This window comes from Callionymus lyra, chromosome 2 (assembly GCF_982586985.1).
Source record: "Callionymus lyra chromosome 2, fCalLyr1.hap1.1, whole genome shotgun sequence".
In the NCBI taxonomy this organism is placed as follows: domain Eukaryota; kingdom Metazoa; phylum Chordata; class Actinopteri; order Syngnathiformes; family Callionymidae; genus Callionymus; species Callionymus lyra.
Window position 1 is genome coordinate 9,779,157 of NC_141819.1, and position 18,364 is coordinate 9,797,520.

An 18,364-nucleotide genomic window follows, 5' to 3' on the forward strand; every position below is an offset into this window, starting at 1 on the left:
TTGACCTCCCAAAATACACACGGCGGAAGATTAAGCCGACGGTGCCCGGAAACTTAAAACACACAACACTACAAATGTCGCTTTATGTTTGAACTAAATTAAATATTACCTCAGGCTTCTCACTTCTTTGTTTGTCCTCCTTTCGTTGTCTTTCAATCATGATTCATTATGTTTATTATGACAACCTTTATCCCCCCGAGGGCCATACGTATGTGTTTTTAAAAGGTGCTGATGAAAGTCTTTTGAATGTTGACCAGTCTTTTTGTTTGACTTCAGTGAGTGAAATCTTTCTTCAACAATGGCCACCTCCACCGTACCAGCTGCATTTCCATACATAAAAAGGTCAAAACAGGTCAATTGTGACTAATTTTTTTCTTCAAATTGAGCCCAAGCAGTCGATGAGGCTGACAGTGGAGTGACCGTGAGCGCCCACATGATGAGAAATACGTCTTTGTTTACTCTCCCCCCCCCCCTCCGTGCACAATTGACATCAACAACAGATCTGTCAGCCTGCAGACGCGCTCGACCATACGCTGGTGTTTTATTGACAGACGGGATCAAGAACATGAAATTCTGGCCGGACAAGAATGACCTCATAAATTCACCTGCAATCGATTTCGGAGTAAAGTGACACAGGGAGAGAGCGGAGCCAATGTTTGACGGCACTTAAGGAGATTCAAGGCATCATGGGAACTCCCGTGGAACGTGTTTACAAACATTTTAAAAAGCAAGTTCATGCCCTGAAGATGCTACTTTCTTTAAGATGGACGTTTCTACAGAGGTCTTTCTATTAATGAGTTTACAGATTATTAATCCACTCTTAATCCAATTTATGCTTTGAGATGAAACCTTCTTAGAACCACTGGCCGTCTCTTCTGTTATCTTCAATTATTAAATTTCACTCACTCATAATTTCCATCTGTTCCCTTTCCTGCCATTTTTTAAAAACAATTCAGCCGGTTTAGGGTCCAGGAACCAATAAGAACAGGCTGTTCAGACTAGATCGCGGTCGGGAAACTAATATCCTCAAAATATCCTTCATAGGATCACAAAAAATACAAGGAAAAAGTAGAAAAAAAGTGTATCACGATTATGTCATGACACCATTGAAAAAGCTATATTTGTTTTATCGTTTCAAATACATTTTTATTTAAATTAAAATCATAAAATAACTCAAGAGAAAATAAACATTTTCCCAAATTTGCTTTACATTTAGCGGTAAATTGTATTTGTTTTCACTCTGATCTCACGAGGGCTGCAAAGACACAGACAAAATCCCACGTTGGGCTCGGAGGCTCAAGTCCGGACTGGAATATAAAACCATTAGCATCACACAAATAAAGCTTACTTACTCACTTACAACTATCACATTCCCAATTTTCCCAACCCTGCCACTTCGCCTGGGCAAGAATACACAATCAGGAATTCTGTCGCCCTCGAGTACCACACTCGTCCGCGGCGAGAAGCTGTAATGACCCCTCGGACCGTGGATCCGTGCCAAATGGTTTTCCAGCTCGGCTACTGTAGGTTATAACTGAGGACACAGTATCTCTTGCTGACACGAGGGAAAGGTGTAAAGTGCGTGGTGGGCCAGGGACATTCGAGGAAACCAGAACAAGCTGTGTGCCGCGACGGTAATCCGTCCGCGGCTGCTGTCGGAATCCCCGGCTTGTGTACTTCCATTAGGATCTATTACATGCATGATAAATTATATATATATATATATATATGTTACAAAATCAAAACTGACCTATTTCTCTCAAGACATGTGAGGGGGATTTTCAAACCAGCTTTGGGGGAAAAACCAGATCTAGATGAAGGAATTTAACAACCACCGGCACCAGATGCCGTGATAACGTTTGAGGTCTCAAGGCGTGGAGATGCCGACGGAGATAAAAAGGAGCGACTAGAAGTTGCCGCAGACAAGATGAAGTTTGTGTATCGTGGACGTGCTTCGCTCGCAACGGTGGGACGATATTAGCAGATGCATAAGTGCGTCCACCTCATTAGAGATTGCGGTCGACGCGGCTAAAATGCGCCGATCAATAGATGGGTGGTCTGCCGTTTGACCTCAAGCACTTCCTGAGTTCGTCCTCTGCAGCGAACGGATTGAAATTCTGATTTCGATCTATGAAGCGAGAGTGCCTTGGGAGAGTGAAGTCTCCACGAATGAGGAGCGTCTTTCGTTGACGTGTGAAATCATTCTCTTACGAAAACAAATAAAATATGTCAAAAAATAAATGTATATAGAAGAAAAGTGAAAAAGATGTAAACAATAATGTGACGTTCTGATAGGAAGGGGTTGTTTCATGACTCAATACTGATAAAAATATACATGATTGGAAGTATAGTATTAAGGTTGACGGCAATTTCCTAAAAGCCCGGACAAATATCCAATAAAAAAAGAAGATCTTTTTTCAACGGTATGAAGCTCACGCTTATATTGTTGGAGGTTTCTAATGATTGTTTTTTACAAGCCGTCGTTAAAATTCCACATTTATATCCATAGCCTCGCCTTGCAAATGTTTTGCTACAAACAAAGAGTGTCTGTGTGGCACCATTGAATATGAAAGCTACGATTAAAATACTCAAATTCAGTGTGTCTAGTGTAGACACAATGACAAAATGGGGAAACATTTTAATGACAAGTAAACAAAGCTAAAGACACACATGCGACAACACCTCGACTTCGAAGACTAACTGGTGGAGCTAAAGTACTCTAAAGTCATTCCGAACTGAACAAGACCTTTTTTTTCTTTTATATACCAATGACTTCCATTCCTACCCCCCCCCCCATTAACTCCCATAGCATGGACCAATCCTTAAGTAAGGTCATCTTTTATGATGTGTACTACACACCGCTTTTGTTCGGATGTCTCTAAGATTATGAATAAAAGCATGAATGTCTTTTCTTCGTCGCACAACAAGGGAGTTGTTCCATTCTCTGCTCGGCTTTCAGCTTTTCCAACAGCGCTCTCGCCATCGTTTCCCACAAAGGGCGATGAAGACCTTGAGAATGTGTCGCTCAAGAATTGTTCGGCCTCTTAATTGAATCTTCAAGACAACGACGCCGTTTACCCTTGGCAGCCTCTTTCCGACTTTACTCTGCTTGAATGGAATCCGAAACGGTTTTGTTTGTTGACGACTTCAAGCTCTTACAGCTGATCTGCTCTTGTGTTTTTGTGGGATGAACAGAGTGGAAGATTTGTCTTGCACAAAAGATTAGACGGGCGTGGGTCTGTCGAGCTTGTTTACAGTCATTAGGTGACTTTAGCTGTACGTTATAGACATCATTATCTGGGGAACGAAACGGATCAAGAATACGGTCTTGAAAAGTTAATAAGCAGGCGACTGAAATAAAATCAATATAAATAAGTAGGATGATGATATTAAATGCTAAATTAGCATCTTTAGCATCATATCTGTGCACACAATGTTAGCTCGAGAGTGTGTTTCCCTCAGCCGAGGACTTTATGTGATTGTTTTGTTCACCTGTCGGTCTGAGAGCAAAAATAGCTTAAAAAAATAGAGTGCATTTAGTAGAAATCTCCAGGAAATGTTGATAATGGGTGAAGGCTAAATGGTGTTCTGGTTTACCATCTAGATTTAGAAAGGTTACGGTAGATTTATTACTCCCTTGTGCTTAAAGAAAAGAGGGAAAACTAAACAGTTTAGAATCAAATTATTCAAATAAAACAATTAGATTTCATTGTTTTAGGGTTGCTAAGTTACATTTGGTAGAAATCTGATGAAAAGCAGAAGAGCTAACCCTTTGATCGCTGGTTAGGCTTTTTATAAATGACAATTCCTAAAACGCTGTTCAGTCATGGGAAATGAAGGGATGTCACATGTCTTGGATTGGATACAAATCACTTTAAATAATCATGAATACCAAAAACGACTTCAAAGTATAAATTGGAAATCATTAAGGGTCACATGGTCAGATTTATTGTTTCACGCTGACCTCACGTGGGCCTGATAAATGCAGTCAGCAGGACCTCAGGCCACAGATCCACACAAGACGATCAATAACGATTGCTTATTCTTGAGAGCAAACGCATAACAAGAAGCTTAAGGGAAATAACCTTAAAAAAAAACAGAAGATTTCATGAGTTAAAGTTGCGGAGCACAACACACAAAGGACACAAACACAGCGGACAGAAAAGCTGGAATTAGACTTTATGCAATCTCTGTTTACATTCCTGCCGCTGCACTCCTCCTTCTTATTGAATGGCTGCCAATTTCCAGAATCCCCGTGGCGGTGCACACTCTGACATTAGCTCCACGAGGCACAATAGAGGCTGGACGTGATTCAGATGTTCCACATTGCCACACTACTGCCGACTTGGCAGGCGTTCAAAGCTGGAACTGACAGCTCGCGCGAGTGTTCCCCGCAATAAAAAACAATCCCTGCCACACAGCAACCGATTCTTTCTTCTGATAACACGCCGACGGCCGTAACATTGAATTGATGGACAAAAAAATTTGCGAAAACAAAGCAGCGGTTATTGTTTGAACAAGCAAATCTAAAGACCCCGACGAAAAGGCGCACTTATCAGACAGCTGTATCAGCACAAAACCTGATGGGCAATCCCAATAAGTGTTGCTCCCAATTGGCTCCTATTCATGCTACACTTCCTGTGGCCCCCTCCCCCTGCTCACAGAGTGTGTGTGTGTGTGTGTCAGAAGCAGCAATTTAATGTTTAATGCCAGCTCGCTTCCATTCAGCCTGATCATGGTGAGTGCCATGAATTTTTAAAGGCATCCTGACTTTACTGTCCATCTGGGCTCCATCTGCCCAGTGGCTGGTGTTTAAAGCAGAGACACGGGACGGGGGTCTTCAAAGGGGTTGGGGGGTGGAGGGGGGGCATCTAGCTGGAGGACGACATCCTTCAGGGGAATGTGGGAGTCATTGAAAATTGTGATTATTTTAAAAAGCCTGAATTAGTGGTAGCTCCAAAATATAAAACAGTTTCAGTTGTACAGAACTAAAGGGAACATATCTAGCTTATACTGTAGCCATTAGCTAACACCACTTTGATATTATTACGACAATATTTATTGTACGTCTTCATTAAACGGCCTCTCTCTTAACTCCGTGTGGTCAGGCATTAAAGCCTCCACATATCTCTCCCACACCTAAGCTGGGCGGCTCACCTTTCATTGTTCCCCCTCACGCCCCTCGCTCCCCCCCAGGAGAAAAACAAAACCCAACACAAAGACCATAAAAAAAACGGCCTAGGGTGACTCACCTCCACCTGCACGGCTCTGAACGTGAAACAAAAGCAGAGGAAACTTGCATCAATGTTGATAAAAACTCTGTGAAAATGTTCTTTTTTTTTGTGCGTTTTATTGCAAGTAGAACAGAAAAATGCGCCTTTGAAGTCAAATTTGTGAGCCTTCAGTTGAGAAGGACAAGTATTTTTGTTCGCCCTAATCCAAGTAGGAATCTAAACGACGAGTCAAACGAAGGCCAACCCAGTCACGACAAGTACAATGAAGCTCCAACCCTTTAACTACCTCAATGATATGGTTTGGAATTTCAGGTTTTAAAAAAAATGCAACAAGCTTCTCTGGGACGTTTTGACCATTTTGAAACGGCAGCGGAAGAGCGTTTGATTTATTCACCTGCACACACATGTCAGAGCCCTGCATGAGAGTTTGTTGCCGTCGTATTTGCTTGGAAAATAAATGACACTTTTATAGTTGATCGAAAAACTTGAAGTGGACAAACTGGTTTCATTCCATTAAAAATCTTGAGTTCAACCTTTCATTTCGTAGTCCTTTTTTTTCTCCGGTCCAGGGCTGTTGAAATCATTAAATACGACTGCGAGATTTGCACATGTGACCAGGATCATGTGATTTAGGTGTGACTTCGCTACTCGATATGACAGAAAATAGGTCACGGGAGTTGAGGAAATCCAGGCCCAGCTCTTATCAGCAGTGATTCATTCGTAATTAAATATTATCTTTCGTATGTTCACAGTCAGATTGAGAAGATATATCCTTGAGCCCTTTTTGGAGTTGTTGACTTTATTAGTGCTTTTAATCAGAGCTAGAATGTCGTCACGCCAAGATTAAAACTCTTCATGTCTTGAAAAATAGTTCCCTTTCTATAATGCAGATGTAAAATCAATGTTTGTGTTACTTTAAAAAAGGTAATGAGGTATGAAGTCAAATATACTTAAGAGGATTAACCTGATGTTCAGAATAATTGAAACCACAGATATGTCTAGTTTATTTGAAAACGGTAAAGAACATTTTTATCAGGAATAAACTGGGTTTTAGGTATAGTTTCCGCTGAAGTTGTGTTTCTAGATCTGAATGATGGCTTCTAGCCTGATCACTGCACAAAAACTGCACAAAAATGGTCCAAAAAGGGACAATAAGTCTACGATTAATATTAATATTCTTAGTAAGTTATTCTTAAAAGTGGTGGGGAATATTTTTTTCAAATTAACACTAAGATGTGTTTAAACATAAAAGACATTTGTTAGATTTTCCCGCATAAAAGTAAGACGTTGCCTGCTCTTCCTTAAAAAAAATCCAACTTGAAAACCAAAAAATCCAAGTTAGAGGGAATGATCATTTTTAAAATCTCACTGTTATAAATGTTTAAACAAAGTTTACACTATAGTGTGCGTGATGCTGGTTTATTTATTTGATTTCATTCAAAATGTTTATTTTCTATATCTCATAGAAAATATGAATCATTTTTTATTAATCTGTATATTACGAACTCTGAATACAATACAGAAAAAAGTAGGTACAAGCTAAAATAGATTTTATTATGTTGAGCGGACATTGTCCGAGCGACAGGAAAAAAGCTAGACGACCTTGACCATTTTATTACAGCTCCTTCCACAGAGGAAACCTTATGACAAATATGTTTTTGAAAAAAAAAAAACTGGAGGAAGATAAAAGCATTCCTATTAAAACTCGTAGCAACTGTCCACTTGGGGATTTTATTATATTCTGTTCTCATCTGGGCCACATTATATTCAACTTCCTGTTTTCCCAACAAGCTTTCTGAAGGAATTGTACTTTATAATGGTCCACTTTTCCCAAGTGCAATGAAGTTTTCTACTATCAAATGTTCTTTCATTTGAATGTTGAAAACAAGATATACTTAGTGTTAATGACACACTTAAACTTCGGCTCCACCAGCACCGAGGTTATACATTACACAAGAGGGAAGTGAACCATAAGTTTTATAATCCATGGATACATTTTAAAATTAGACCTGTCATTTGAAAGGTACATCGCCATTAATAGCCTGGTGAGGACGACATCTGTCAGTGTAGATGAAAATATGATATCGATATGCACATTTAAAGGGCCGGTGAAATTTGACATAACTTAAAACCAGCCAAGCAAATGCTTGGCACCCCTTGCAAAATGTCATGTATATTTTGATTAATTCAGCCGGGTCACATGGCTCGATTCGGGATGGCCTTTAATGGTGCTGTTGGGTCTCGGTTTGCCACTCCGACCGTCGGGCTTCTCATGCCATGTGTCCTGTTTAACTGCACTGATATCCCAGTGGGCTCTTTATTGCCTCATTCTATTCAGATCGTGGACCCACGCCTGGTCGGTTTCCTCTCCGATTGTTCTCTGGATTCCCTCCGTTTGTGCTGGAACCGGAGCGAGAGGAAGAGCCCGGCTGGTGTATCAGTTACCGGATTCAGCAAAGAAAGCTACTTTGAGGATGTCTGCGCGATGTTGCTCTGTGGCAAACACGGTCTCTCTGCTGAGAATCTGTGGTTCTTAAGGCGGCACATTATCACCCCTGCCTCGGGCACATTCCAACAGGCCCCGCCCACCTACCCCAAAATAAACTGTACAGCCTTAACTCTTTCCTTTCCACCCAGTCCCCCCCACCTAGTGCAGGACCACGAAGTGGATTCCCGTTGAAAACGTTTGCATCATCGTCATTTGCGGGACCAGCAAGAAATGTGACTGGATAGAACATTCAATTGGTCAAGGTCGGTCATCTGACCTGGCCCCTGGACAAAACAATAACGCCATATGAGGTTCGTGTTTCGGGTTAATGCGAGGGTGGGAATAATTGATACCGAAAAGTTAGGCATGAGGGAGAAAGAACATCTCCCCCAAATCTTGCGACATCAAGTAATCAAACCTCGCTCATGAAACTCCAGCGATTCCAAGACGCCACGGTCAGCCTCACGGCAAGCAAGCCCGATTGGAACTCAGAAAAGTAGGTCATACTTTTAGATCCAAACCCACGTAAAGCATAAAAACGTTGGGAAAACGAGGACCAAACTCGACCCGTTTATCATAATAAAATAATGATTAATAACTTGTGAAATGTAGTCGTTGATCAGGAAAATAACATAGGTTTTGAAAAGAGTCAACAGCATGAATTAGTTTCATTTAATCACTCTTGATCCGGGCGTTATATGAACCTCCTCGGCGCTAAAATAAGCTCAGACGACGGCCGCTATTCAAGAACTGACTCCTTGCCAAATGTTTTTTTTTTGCTTTGATGCAGTTGGGATGGAAGAGAGTGGAGAATTTTGCAGAAGACTGGAGATGAAAAGTTGATGGATGACGACAGCTGCATCCCACACATTCAAATGACAGCATCTGCTTGTACGTCCGACCTTTGACCCAGTTCTCTACCCTTCTTTCGCCGATAGACTTTTTGACCGGGGAACCAAAGCGTCTGTGGAAAGTGCAATCTAATGAAAGTGTGGCGGCGGCACCAGATAAGCACCTGAACTAAGCACCGGTGTGTCTGAGCCTCAGATCAAGTCGACGGTCGTCCGGCGCCTTTTTTTTTTCCCCGCAATTTAACCATCGCCCACTCGCGCTTTTATACGCGCAAGCTAGGAATTATCTTCCTGGATGACTGTATTCACGGACCGCTGCTTGGATTTATTGACTTTACAAAGTGCAAAATTAGCACATTCGGGCAAAACCATAATCACAGGCCAGAGGCTTCAACGACCGTCATCAAGTCGACCAGCAGTCGATCCGGATCCGACGGACACGAGGAGATCGAGGCGACGGAGTATCATCTCACGAGTCGAGACGCATGCCATGGCTCGATTAAACAACCGTCAGCGACAGTTGACGGCGCTCGTTAAAAAACCCGGAATCGCACACCTGACGAAGGCAAACACCAGCCGATGAGCGAGGCATCCGTTGATATGGCTGCAGGCGAATATTTAGATGGTTCGATATACAAAAATCGAGAGTTGAATGTGTCACTTATTTATCCAAACCACCTTGAACAAACTGAAAGGCAGACGCCCGGCCTCTTTTTTTCCCCCCATGAATAGTTTAGATTAAAAAACATTTGATCAGGATGTCAAACATGTTTAATGCTCGGCGAGGTCGCTGGAGGCGTCGTACACAGTATTTGCATTTGATTGCTCACGTCATGTTATTTCAAAGCCTTTGCATAGTTTGCTGAGGGGATGCGTCACTTATCCCGTCGCAATCCAGAGTTTTTTATTTGATGGTAAAAAAGTATATTCTCCCCAAGTACGAGAAATACAGGTTGATCTTTTTCATATACACATATTAACACTATTGGTAATCGGCCTCTTTAATCTAATGTGGATTTACCTTCATTGCGTCGCTAACAAAGGCTGCTGTTTAAATTGCAAATGCTGCTTTAACTATGAGACATTGTGTATTTACATAATGATTTGGAGTTGATCTGGGAGACAATATTTGGTCCAAATAAAGGATCGGTCTGCTTGGCCTGACCCGCCAAAAGACGAGGAAAAAAAAACACTGAGCTTCAACGCTAATATACCTGAACTTTCAAATGCAATCATTAGCCAAATCAATTTATGTATATTGTATAATAGTGTTAAGGAAGGTGAGCTCTAGCCGGTGTTAAGTAGATGGTTTGTAAACAGCAATTATTAAAATTAAATAGAGAGTGGTTGGAAAATTTACATTTTTTTTTCGACTGACAGTAACAGTAACTTTACCACCCGGTAACACTTTGTATCTTCTTTAAAAATATGATTTAAACCTAGAAAACCAAGTCAGAATAATTTGAATTAGTAGGGATTTAAAACAGAAATATTTTTCTCTTCAAGATGAAGAGAAAAATATTTCCATTTTAGGTATAAATTCCAATAATTTACTCAAATGTTTTCATTTCTTCTTGTAATTTTACTTATTTTCTTAATGTGTGCATTTGCTGACTGACAAAAAAAACATTTGGAAATTAAAAACAACATGGTTGATTGTTAAAATGATAATAAATATAGATTATTCTTGATGTTTTTTAAACATAAAAGTGGTCTAGTTTGTCGGGTCGACCCAGTGGAATTCAGAAACGCGTCTTCATAAACGGTGAAAACCGTGTTAAGTCGTTGGATCCCTCAAGATTTCTAGATGGACGCTCAGGAAGGAGCGTCTTAAGCCGATGATGGACCTCAATCCGTCCACGTAGACCAGCGAGTGTGCTCCGCCGGGTCTCCCCTCCAGGCCCGCTCACATGTTTACAGTAAACGGCGGCGCTGTAAAGCTGTTAACGTGATCGCCAGTCCCCGCCCGTCCGCTGCTCTTTTTTTTTTCCCCTCCACCAGCACTTTTTTTACTACATTTTTTATTTGTGTTATCAACAGGGCCTGTTAACACAAGAGCGCAACCAGCATGTGCTGATATCAAGGCTTATCACAATCTATCTGAAGGCCCGGTCCTGTCACAGAATGTTCCAGACGCATATCTGATGACACAATGTTCTGTTGACATTGGCGTATTAAAGCGTCGCCCATAATCGCGGACGACGATAAACACGGACGGTTGAGGTAAACTGTTGAGCTGATAAATAAAATACAGCGAAGCCTCTGAGGTCCCTCGGTGTGTGGATAACCAATATCTATACACACAAGGTTAATCTTTCGGTTTTTAATGAGTCCTGTTCGTTTGCATTCGTGGAATGGAATCAACGCCTTATTGTTGTTTGGCTTCTCGATATGTATGCAGGTGAGATAATCAAACAGCATTTTGAAGGACATCTACCCCACCTTTACCAGAAATTAACATTCACCCCGAGAACGTATGTCTTTAGAGATATGAAGACCAATGTGGTCTCTGGTGATACACACACGAGAGTCGCCTACAACATATTATAGTGATAACTGTTCTTCGGTTCGCTTGTCAATGTCTACAATATATATAGTATAAATTATTTGGTCCAGTCTTAATCGGAAGATCATAGTTCCACTTTAAAGGTCAACTAATGAGTTGATTTAAGTGAGTCTTAAATAGATGTTGGACTCTATTGTATCATCAGTGTCTGTTTGTACAAAACTCTCTTTTCATTGAAATATTGACATTAGAAAAGGATCTTAAGCCCCGCCCACTGAAAACACTTCATCTTTCTGGAAATTAAATCTTGTTTCTCAATAGGGAATCGATGTATAAACAAAGCGGGGCGTGACTACAGCTGGCTGGAGGAGAAGTGAAGCCATTATTACGTCATAATAGACTCTCGTAACCTCTCGTTCGCCCAGATTTCAGAGCAACTTTACAGTTCAAAACATGATGAGGGACTTAGTGCATCTTGGAGAGGAAGACTTCAACATTTGAAACGGGTTTTCACATTAGTTGCCCTTGACTAAATATAAATATCTCTGTCTAGGGTGTGACATTCATTCTAAAAGTCTTCTGTCACAGCCATAATACTGGACTGTCGTCTAGTGTATTACTGTCAACACTGTTGGACACGGAGCGGTTGTGTTGGAATATAGACCGGAGTGTGAAACCTGATAATTGACACAGCGCCTCTTCTCTCTCTCACACCGAGAAGAGGAGGGGGAGAGATGAGCAGAAAATACTCCTGGTGGAGGTCCACGAGTGTGAAAGTGCACCGGCTCACCTGTCGGAACTGTTCCTCGTAGGTCCACTCGCCGTGGTCCTGGCCGCCCAGGTGGTGTGTGGTGTGGGGGGGCAGGATGGCCACGCGGGGCTCCTGGTCCACGGTCGGGCGGGCCTTCAGCAGCTGGGAGTGGGGGTGGAGCTGGCGGTGGGGCAGCAGCAGGATACCTTTGCCCGGCACCACTGCGTTGTGGCCCGTGGGCAGACCCTCGTCGGCCAGCTCGTCGTCGAAGTCCTCCTCCATCTCGCCTTCAAAGTCCTCCTCGTCCCATTTTTGTTTTCTGTTGGCAAAAAAAAGACATGTTTGTGACATTCTGACAGAATAATTGACGTTCTTGAACATCGAAGAGTCTTTGATTGAAATGAACACATTATATGGTTAGTATTTCATTCAAGGAGCAGTTTGAAGACATACAAACAAATCTTTCTCATCCCTTACTTTTGTCCTTGTTCTGCATTTTTATCAGTATTACACGATGTTAAAACATGGTGCATCCCACTTGTGTTAAAAGAGTTTTCTCTTAATGCTTGGACCCATATTGGTTAGTTTTTTTTACTGTAATGTACGAGTTTATTGTGTATTTGTGCGTAAGATAAACGTAACACAATCTCTTACATATCTTGCATCTATCTTTCATTTAATCGGATATAAATAACTGCCGTTTTCTTTTTCGATATTAGGGAAAATGACCAAGAATAAGTACAAATATTGCTCACTTTATTAAATAAATGTTGTAACTGATCACCCCTCTCTTCTTTTTCTTGATAAATATACGATTATTGTTTTTTCAGGAACAAAGAAATAATGAAAAACAAATAAAGATAAAATGCAAACTGTGACAAAACACATTTTTAAAATCATTTTAAGGGAAAAGAAAAACAAAAGGGCGAGAAAACAAAAAATGTTTAGATTTGAAATAATAATGCATGTAAAAAAATGAAAAATGAAAATGATATCTTTAAAACTGAAAAATGAATTGTTAAGGTTAATTAAATGAAGGAACATGGAGCCCATTCATGAAATAAAACTATACCTATTATTAATGGGGAAAAAGATCAGATGAAACGTAAAAGTAAAAAGTCATATTGCAAGTGAACATTATTTTAATTATTTCTTCTCTTTTCCTTGTTAATACAAATTCAATTAATTGATGTTTAATGTGCCTTTTATTAGGTCTAATTTCCATAATTGATCATATGTAAATGATTTCCCAAGAAGATGAAATACAAACGTGTTTAAAAATCAATAAATAAAACCGTTATTTGGCCGAGAAACATTTCTAAAATCGAGGTTTTCAAGTGCGACGCTTACATCTGCTCCTCCTCGTCGGACCCCATCAGATCCTTGTAATGCTCGTCCCCTTCGTCGTTGTCGTCGTCGTCGTCGCCGTCGTCGCCGCCGCTGCTGTGCTCCGACATGGGACTGTCGGAGACCCTCTGCAGTCCGGCGGCGGCGGCGCGCATGGCCGCCAGCGCCGCCATCTGGGCCTGCTCCACCTCCGGCGCCGGGCTGCCCATGGGCTCGTCCGTGCGGACCTGGGTGTGATGGGACGCCGCTTGCTGCTGCAGCTGCTGCTCCATCAGCAGCTTGGCCCTCTGCTGCCGGTGCAGGTTCTCCATGACGGCCTGCAGCTTCATCTCTGGGGGGAGCGGCACGATGCACAGATGCCTTCCTTCCCCAGCCACGGGTGGGGGGGGTCGCTTCTTCTCACAGGAACGTGTCTTGAGAGGCGATGGGGAATTATACGGAAGCCAGGGGTCTCGCGGGGAAGTCGAAGGACCGGAGCGGAGGTCGCCGAGGGGTCAGAGGCATGCGGTCAGGGGTCGGCTGCGGTTCTCCAGACAGAAGACCCTCTCTCTTGTCTCAGAAGGTTTTCTCCAGTGAGGGGTCGGCCAAAGTAGACAGCAGCCTCTCAGTGTTCAGTGAGGCACAAACAGCGAAGGCGTTGATACGACACTCGTTGACGGTCTACACAAACCTGTGGGTGAGAAAGAAAACCAGTGTCAGACTTCCCACTTCGACCAGATCCGAGTGACGGACCAGAAAACTGGCCCATGTGTCAATCAAAGCTACTCACGACTTGTGATTATTATAAAACCATCTGATCTTGACACAGGGGAGTTGATCGGAAACATACATGAAGTCAAATGAACAAGGGAATATAACGATACAATATCTTAATATTGTTTTTTTGCTGATACTGTATTTTAATCATAGTTATTTTATGGTTTACAGTTCACCTAGGAAATATTAAATAATTAATTACGCCCTCCGCAGCAAAAGGAACAATACAATCATGTGTGATTTTTGTGATGGCTGAGGACGAGAGGATACTGCCAACTCAAGCCGCTTTTGAAGCTGATTTTTGGGCAGATTTTTGTTTTAAAACAAATGAAAGCAGTTACGACTTCATCAAGAGTCATGTACATTCTTCAACACCAGAGTAAAGTACTCGACAATACTACAAATATATCCTTGTTACTACAGTATCACTATATAATCGAAATATATCGTTGTACCTCCATCATGATACGTATAGTATTACCAGATTCTTGACAATACACACCACTAAAAATTAACAAAACGGTAATAAATGCCTAAACCAGGGTCAGCAAAACAAACTTGAAGTCAATCTACGTCCAGACTTTGTAGTTTTGCATTAAATATGTCGAACAAATAGAAAAGTTATTAAGCTTTAAAGTGACTTTATTTCACACCGGAACCTGTCGTCAGCGTTTAATCCCCGTTTGATGGTGTCACGTGACACCGCGTTCTTATTTTTGGCTAAATATGACGTGAAAACCCACAAGATCCTTGAGTTCATGCACTTTTTGCAACACTTGCAGGATCGCCCACAAAAGACAAAAAAAAAGGCAAGAGCGTAAGCGTAATCACAGGAAGACGCGAGTCACATCTGACCTGCACTTTTTTTTGCTTCAGGCTCATTTTTTTGTTTCAGTCCAACCAGCGAAACAACAAGATCACCAAGTACTGTTTCAACAACACATAATTACACACTCCGGGCGTGTACACAGTTGTCTTACTTATATATATATATATATATATATAATACAAGATGGACAGAATCAACCTAGTGTGAAAAATTAAACATTAATAGTCTTGGAATAAATGTTCTTTCAACCTTTGAGCCACATTTCATATGCGAGCTGGCAATGAGTAATATATTGCTGCGAATAATTGACTGTTTACTTAACTGGATTATTCTACATGTGAAGTTAGATTCATGGAAAAAAGGTTGTTTATCTTGTATATTCATTCATTTTGACTTGACTTCATTGATTAGCCCCACAATAATTCTGAGAGAGGAGAACAAAGTATGGTGCAATGGAAATGTGTTCAAAGTCAAAGACATTTTAGAAATATAACTTTTTTTTCAAGTACAAAGTTTACATGTATTTTTCATTCTTTAAGCAACGTTTTTAGGGATTATTTTGAAAAACAATTCAATACTTTTTTACTGTTGGTAAAGTCATTTGATTATTAGGAGAACTTTAACCTGATTTGCCTAATTTTCCCCCAAAATAATACTGTAAAAAATCATAAAAAGTCAAGATGCTTAAATCAATGCTTAAATACTATTTCAGAAGAAATTGAAAACATGCAAAATCTGCATGTTCTGTTTTTTTTCTGCACAGTTTTTTTAATAACCCAATAAATTAGTTTAAGATAAAAATTGTATCTGTGTTTATTTTTATGTTTTAATTAAACTGTCGATGGCTTCAATCATTACATCCTCTGCAGCTAAAGAAGCAATGAAATTCTGCGAGATCCCGGCATCTCTGTATCCACTGAGGACGAGAGGATACAGTGGACAGCTTTTAAAGCTGTTGTTTGGACATATTTTTGCATTTTACGACATCGTTAAGAGTCACATGATCTGTAAATTCCGCAACAACAGAGTAACTTACTAGGACAATACTACAAATATATCTTTATTTGTACAGTATCACAATATATTGAATAGTTTTACCCTGTATCGTGATTTGTATCGTATAATTTAAAGTGTTTTTGGATAAAGTTGACATGTTTTACATTGTTAAAGCATAGTTTTTGAGCAACATTTTCATATGAAACTGGTTTATAAAACTAAATGATACTGAAACTCACCTTTCAATTTTAGTTTATAGGGGACAGTCCCTTACTGCCTAAAGCACATAAAAAAAAAATTCAAGAAGAGGAAGACACAAAAGTATGTTTAAGATATAGATTTTATCTCGATGAAGTTGTGTGGTTGAGTAATCAAGATCGACGTGCTGCTTTACATACATGCAAATCTTTTATCTCATTGCCTCAACAAACTCAATACTTTTTCAAGTCTCCTCGTGTTAAAATAGATCTTAGTTTAACAAATTTAAACCCAAGATAAAGTACCACTCGTTGCCGGCAAGAATTCAAGTTTCTTCAGCTGGCACTTTACACAGTATACACACTCATCTATAGACAGAGTTCCCCTATATGAGCGCTACAGGAATGAGCTGTGAAACTTGTGTTTCCTCAGCAGATGCTGAAGGAAGTGGCAACTGACGGAGCAGATGCAGCCGAGGTCGCTCGCAGATATTCAATATTGATTTGACACATTCTTCATGGGCGCCTGCAGTTGTCAGATAGCGAATAGCTCAGCATCAGCAGGATTAAAACATCTGACCGGACGGGATCCAGCTTCGCCGAACCCGCCAAACACATGACACCGAGGGGGGGGTGGGGGGGGAGTCACACGACAGGAGGTGTTTGCACTGATCTTAGTGAACGCGTGAATTTAAAAAAAGCGCTTTTTCTCACGGAAGAAGTGGTGTTCTGTGGGTCTGTGTGTCGGGACAAGAGCGATTGCCTCAAAAACTGTTGCGTCGACTCTTCCTGTCGAAGCAGAAGTGGTCTCTCGGTCACACGCCACTCTTCAATACGAGACCTACATGTTAGATGATGCAAAATCGATTGCACCACCTCACATATCCTGCCTTCTTCCCCATCAGAGAACAAATTCTTGTTTTTTTTTACACAGTTGCATGAAAATGAAGCTTTTCAAGTTCTTAAAACAAGTTCTCAAACGCATTAAGGTACCGTATAGAAGACACCTGCCACTTCTTCTTCTGGCGCATTTTTCTCATATATTAATTCATATAAAACCAGTTCAACTAGAACAGACCAACGATGTAATTACTTGTTATAACTTGGATTCGGTTCTGACATAAACGGTAGAAGCTCGACCAAAAACCAACGCTTTAAGGTTTGATTTATCATCATGAAATTATGTGTTTGACAAAAAAAAAGGAGATACATGGGTACACATATACACACACACACACACACACACACACACACACACACACACACACACACACACACACACACACACACACACACACACACACACACACACACACACACACACACACACACACACACACACACACACACACACACACACACACACAGTACTAGTGTTTGACACAGAAAAAATATGGAGTTGCATGATAAACGTATATGGTCTATAGGCTCGGTTGATAGCGTGTACCCTAGTCTGGGTGTGGTATGGGGGTGTAAATAAACCGACAAAAAAAATCCAGTAAGTACTGAGTAGACTTTTTGTTTCCACCGTTTATTTAAAAAAGTATATTAACTGTAATTCTGCTCCAAATAATATTAAGAGAATATTTTAGAAAAAAAAGGATGTTACTGATAATGCTAAAATAGAATAACAAAAAGTACACAAAAAAATGTTACAGATACCAGGACCTTTATGAAAGGACACAAAATATATCCGTCAAATATAAATATTTATAGCGTATATTAAATGTACTGATTCAGTGGTTATGGTAAAATAGTAAAAACTTTCATTTGTCTGGACGACACCAGCCTGCTAACTTGTATCTAGAGAGTCTCAGTCAAACGTGCGCCTGTTGCTGGATCAAACAAACCTCTCAGGAAGGATCACTTTTGATTGATAGCAACCTCTGCACGCTCCATAGTGAGAGAGATGGGGGGGGGGGGGCAGTGTTGTGGCCGACTTTCTATTGCACAAACTATCTAGTTGGCATCCGCTGCTGATATTTTACCCCTCAAGTGCTGATACGACACGAGAAAGTGAAATTGAAGAAGCTACCGGCAAAGAGACCCTTAACTCGAAACCAGCGTCTCAGAAGAAAACTTTCAATGGTGGTCACTGGATGTAGCGGCTAATGATGATTCATGTTGTCGACCCTGTGAGCGAGCGAGAGAAGCAGCAGAAGAACCAAACGGGCCGGAAGATTGCGAGGTCTAAGCAAATATGGCCGAGTGATAAGATGGAGGGCTAAGGGTCTAACTCCAACCAGATAAAGAGACCCATGTCGCCCCACATACATGGACACATGTTTGCGGTGAATTTGGACTCGGAGTCAAGCACTTGGAATCGACAACAGACGTCAGAATATTTAAAATGAACAACAAATCGATCTCAATAAAAACCAAACACCGATCAAGCAGTAGTTTGACCGT

The 18,364-nt window shown here is 40.9% G+C and overlaps 1 protein-coding gene across 2 annotated transcripts in view; it reads right to left on the reverse strand.

The window, feature by feature from the left end:
* The window catches only part of arid3a (AT-rich interaction domain 3A), a 47,474-nt gene that overhangs the window by 19,712 nt on the left and 9,398 nt on the right, over nt 1-18,364 (reverse strand). For both annotated transcript variants that reach the window (XM_087783457.1, XM_087783456.1), the window contains exons 2-3: nt 13,181-13,847; nt 11,870-12,149 (exon numbers count right to left, since the gene is read on the reverse strand). In XM_087783457.1, the coding sequence (XP_087639583.1) occupies nt 11,870-12,149; nt 13,181-13,506 (606 nt within the window). In that variant the 5' untranslated portion in view covers nt 13,507-13,847. The remainder of the gene's footprint in view (nt 1-11,869; nt 12,150-13,180; nt 13,848-18,364) is intronic.